General features: G+C 37.2%; 1 protein-coding gene across 1 annotated transcript in view; it reads right to left on the reverse strand.

The window, feature by feature from the left end:
• The window catches only part of SRBD1 (S1 RNA binding domain 1), a 248,375-nt gene that overhangs the window by 212,948 nt on the left and 31,082 nt on the right, over positions 1 to 4,345 (reverse strand). Inside the window, exons 5-7 of the mRNA XM_023512062.1 lie at positions 2,199 to 2,365; positions 1,283 to 1,400; positions 326 to 464 (exon numbers count right to left, since the gene is read on the reverse strand). Coding sequence (XP_023367830.1) covers positions 326 to 464; positions 1,283 to 1,400; positions 2,199 to 2,365 — 424 coding nt within the window. The remainder of the gene's footprint in view (positions 1 to 325; positions 465 to 1,282; positions 1,401 to 2,198; positions 2,366 to 4,345) is intronic.

Consider the following 4,345-nt stretch of genomic DNA (forward strand, 5'->3'; position numbering starts at 1 on the left):
AAAAAAAAAAAAAATAGAAGGACAAGTTATGAACTGGGAGAAAAGATTTGCAACACATCTAGATGACTAAAAAATACTTACAAATTAATAAAAGAGAAACAACACAATAGGAAAATGTGCAAAGGAGGCACTTAAAAAGAGGAGAGCTAGGTGGCTGAGCAATAGGTATATCGAGTTTTATTTTATTTATTATTTATATGCTACAATATCCTTTTACATAGTCATTATTTAATGAAACAACTTTTTAACATAAGTTTTTAAATTAAAAAAAAAAAAAAAACAGAAACAAAGATGCTCTCCTGATCTCTGCAAATAAAGCTGGTACCTTTAACACCGGGTTTAATGTGAGATGGCAGATTGAGCTGCCCTGGATTCTCAAGTAGTGTCCTGGCTGCTCCTTCTAATCCCAACTGTTTTGCTCTCTGTGCTTTGGTGCCTTTGCTCCCAGTTTTATACGGAGCAGACTAGGAAAAAAAGGCAGAAAACATATCATATGGTTCAGTTTTAAAAAGTAAAAGTTAACAGTAGGATACCAAATTAGAGGACACGCTGAGAATACTAAAAACATCCGTTTCTCCTACTTCAGAGGTGAAGTAATGTTAACTAGATACTACATTCACTGTATGTAAATAATGTATCCCTTACCTTATCCTTCATGCTTTTCTATGTGGTTTCACACATCTTAGAAACTCACTGTCTAGATGCCATGGTCCTCTTCTTAACTCCAGCAAAGTCCTCTAAAAACTGTCTACACACAATGCTTCTACTTTTTAATCCACATTCACTCCTCAACCTGTTGTCACCTGGCTTCTCTTCCCATACACCTTGCTGAAAGTGGTACCACAAAGATCCACATTGATCTCCTAATTACCAAATATAAACATTTTTTTATTGACCTACTTGTCCTTCAAGCTCTTCTCAGGTGAATTTCTCCATTCTCATGGTTTCAAATATCAACCCCAGGCTGAACACACATCATGGTCTCCAATTCAGCCTTCTTTCTTAAGCTTAGCATTTGTATTATCTACTTTCCTTCCCTACTAGACTGAGAATTCCTTGAGGATACTGTAAAGATATGTATTTATTCACCTCCATAAACTCAAGTGTCCAGCACAAAAAAAAAAAGGCACTCCATAAACATCTACTGAATAAATATTTTGTTGAATTAAATATGGTGGCTAATAACTTTATCTTTTTATTTCTTGGTCATCTTTAACTACAAGAAGACCCAAATCATAATATATTCGGGTAATATGTAAGAAGATAAAAAAGGGTAACTTACCACATGTTCTAATTCTTCAAAAGTTTTACAGCTCAGCAAAGCTTTTAATAAGCACTCAGACATCTTCCCCTCTTTCTTTATCTTCTGGATTGTACTATGAACCTTCTTTGCAACAGCCCTGAAAATAAAAACTTTTGTAACATATGAGACTTACATATCAAAACTCTCTTTTTGAAGCAATCTCAAACTTAACAGAAAAGTTGCAAATAAAGTAAAATGAACCTCTTTCTTCTCTGATCCATTTGAGAATAAGTTAACAATACCACCAAATACTTCAGGATGCATTTCCTATAAACATGACTCTTGTACATAACCACAATATAACCATCAATATCAGGTAATTAATATTGATATACTAGTACCATGTAATCTTCAGACTTCATTCAAGTTTTACTAATTGTCCAAATAATGTCCTTTACATAAGATTCAGATCAGAATTATGGGTTCCATATAGCTGTGTATAGTTTTCTTCAAAGCAAAACAGTTATTTCAGTCGTTACTTGATTTTCAAGGTCTTAATATTTCTGACTACTACGAGATGGTTATTTTGTAAATGTTCCACAGTTTGGGTTTCTCCGATGTTTCCCTAAAACTAAATTCAGATGATGCATCCTTAGCTGGAATATTGCGTTAAGTAACACTTGGTTCTCACTACATCCTATCAGGTGGCAAACCACCTTTCTGCCGATACACGCCCACGCTATGTAAAAACACAACAGCAGAGGCACTCCATACACCCCAAAATAAGCAAAACAGAAGTGACTTTCTCCATCAGAAAAGGATTCTATCCAGATTACAATACTTCAAAGAAGTAAAACACTAGAACTTTCAAAATATACTGTCATTCGCTTCTTCACGTTTCTCCTCATTGGCTTACCCTTTCCCCCTTACACCAGGTTGATCCTTTCCCTCTTACCGTAGCTCTTCCAGTGTTTGTCGAACTTCTCTCAAAGTATCAGCATCAATATTATTAATGAGCTCTTTTCGATAACGTATAATGAAGGGAATTGTGTTATCATCATTAAAGAGACGAATGATATTGGCACAAACCCAAATTTGAATATTAGTTCTCTCAGATAAAACCTGTAAATCAAAGACATTCAGTGATTTAAAATGCTAAATATTAATTATCTACATTATAAAATATAACTTAGGCTTGGCGCCTGTAGCTCAACCGGCGAAGGCGCCAGCCATATACACCTAAGGTGGCAGGTTCGAATCCCCAGCCCGGGCCCGCCAAACAACAATGACGGCTGCAACCAAAAAATAGCCGGGCGTTGTGGCGGGCGCCTGTGGTCCCAGCTACTTGGGAGGCAGAGGCAGGAGACTCGCTCGAGCCCAGGAGTTGGAGGTTGCTGTGAGCTGTAATGCCACGGCACTCTACCCAGGGGGACAGCTTGAGGCTCTGTCTCAACAAAAAAAATAAAATAAAATAAAATATAATTTAAAATTCAGCGTCAAACAACGTTCTCTAGTCCTAAGAAACTACTTGCTACAGTTTTATAAAAAAGAAAACTCTATAAAGTACATACATGTATTGATAATCATAACAGCAAAATAGTCTTTTCACCAATCTAGTAAAATCAAATCAGAACTACCATATCATTCAAATTCCACAGTGTTCAAGGAGAGCACTTTTCAATTATGCAGTGATGCACTTTTCACCTCTTAGACTGACAACAAAGATCAAGGAGTTGATAACTCATCACGTCACCATCAGCGTAGGGGAAAGGCATTTTAAACATTACTAATGAGAAAGTACAGTGGAATAACCTCTGGAGCAAGAGTACTTTGGCAATAACTATCAAAATTTGCAATGAATAAAATCTTTGACCCAGTGATTCCACTGTGAATTTAAATATATGCCTCTGGAAAATTATATTATTTACAATGATACAACTGTTTCTGGTACAGTAAAGGTCAGGAAAAACCTAAGTTTACAATGGAGAACTGATATTTAAATTAGAATACAGCATGCCCATACAGCAGAATACCATGCAACCAACCATTTAAGACTACAAGGCGACTCTATATAAACTGATATGGAAAGATTCTTAAGAACCAGGGAAAAGAAAAGTAACTGGTTGGTGGAGCATTAGCAGAAGAGGACTTTTCTGTATCTTTTGAGTTTTGTATCATGCACAAAAGTTATATATTCAATAATAACTTTGGGGGGTGGTGCCTGTGGTTCAGTGGGCAGGGCACTGGCCCCACATAGGTGGCAAGTTCAAACCTGACCCCAGTCAAACTGCAACAAAAAAATAGCCCAGCATTGTGGTGGGCACCTGTAGTCCCATCTACTCGGGAGGGTGAGGCAAAGGAATCGCCCAAGCCCAGAAGTTGGAGGCTGCTGTAAGCTGTGTGACACCACGGCACTCTACCATGGGTGATAAAGTGAAACTGTCTCTACCAAAAAAAAAACAGTAATTTTTTTACTTAAATAATTCTATAGGTCTCAGGAAAATGTACATGTAAGCAAAAAAGTTTAGAAAAGTCAGCATGGAAAAGAGAACGAATAAAACACAATTTCAGTAACTGTTCTCAAAAATTTAAGCAGTTTTTTCAAAGTAAAGAACAAAAGAAATAAGTTGGTTTTTTTTTTTTTTTTTTTTGAGACAGAGTTTCACTTAACCCTCGGTAGAGTGCAATGAATCACAGCAACCTCCAACTCCTTGGGCTTAGGAGATTCTCTTGCCTCAGCCTCCCAAGTAGCTGGGATTACAGGCACCTACTCCAACGCCTGGCTATTTGTTGTTGCAGTTAGGCCAGGGCTGGGTTTGAACCCATCACCCTCGGTATATGGGGCCGGTGCCCTACTCACTGAGCCACAGGCGCCGCCCAGAAATAAGTTTTATTATTATTTCAACCATGGTGTCAAAGAGCTGCCAAAAATGGGGGAAAAATAAACAGGGAAACATTACTAAAGAATTATCATAATCAACTGATTAACAAATCAAGTCAAACTGAATCACATACTGAATTTCAAAACTACATGAAATAAATAGCTAAACTTCAGAGATTATAGAAGACACCTCGGCTCGGTGCCTATAGCTCAACCGGCTA

This window comes from Otolemur garnettii, unplaced genomic scaffold (assembly GCF_000181295.1).
Source record: "Otolemur garnettii isolate 467f Iridium unplaced genomic scaffold, OtoGar3 scaffold00024, whole genome shotgun sequence".
NCBI classification, from domain to species: Eukaryota; Metazoa; Chordata; class Mammalia; order Primates; family Galagidae; genus Otolemur; species Otolemur garnettii.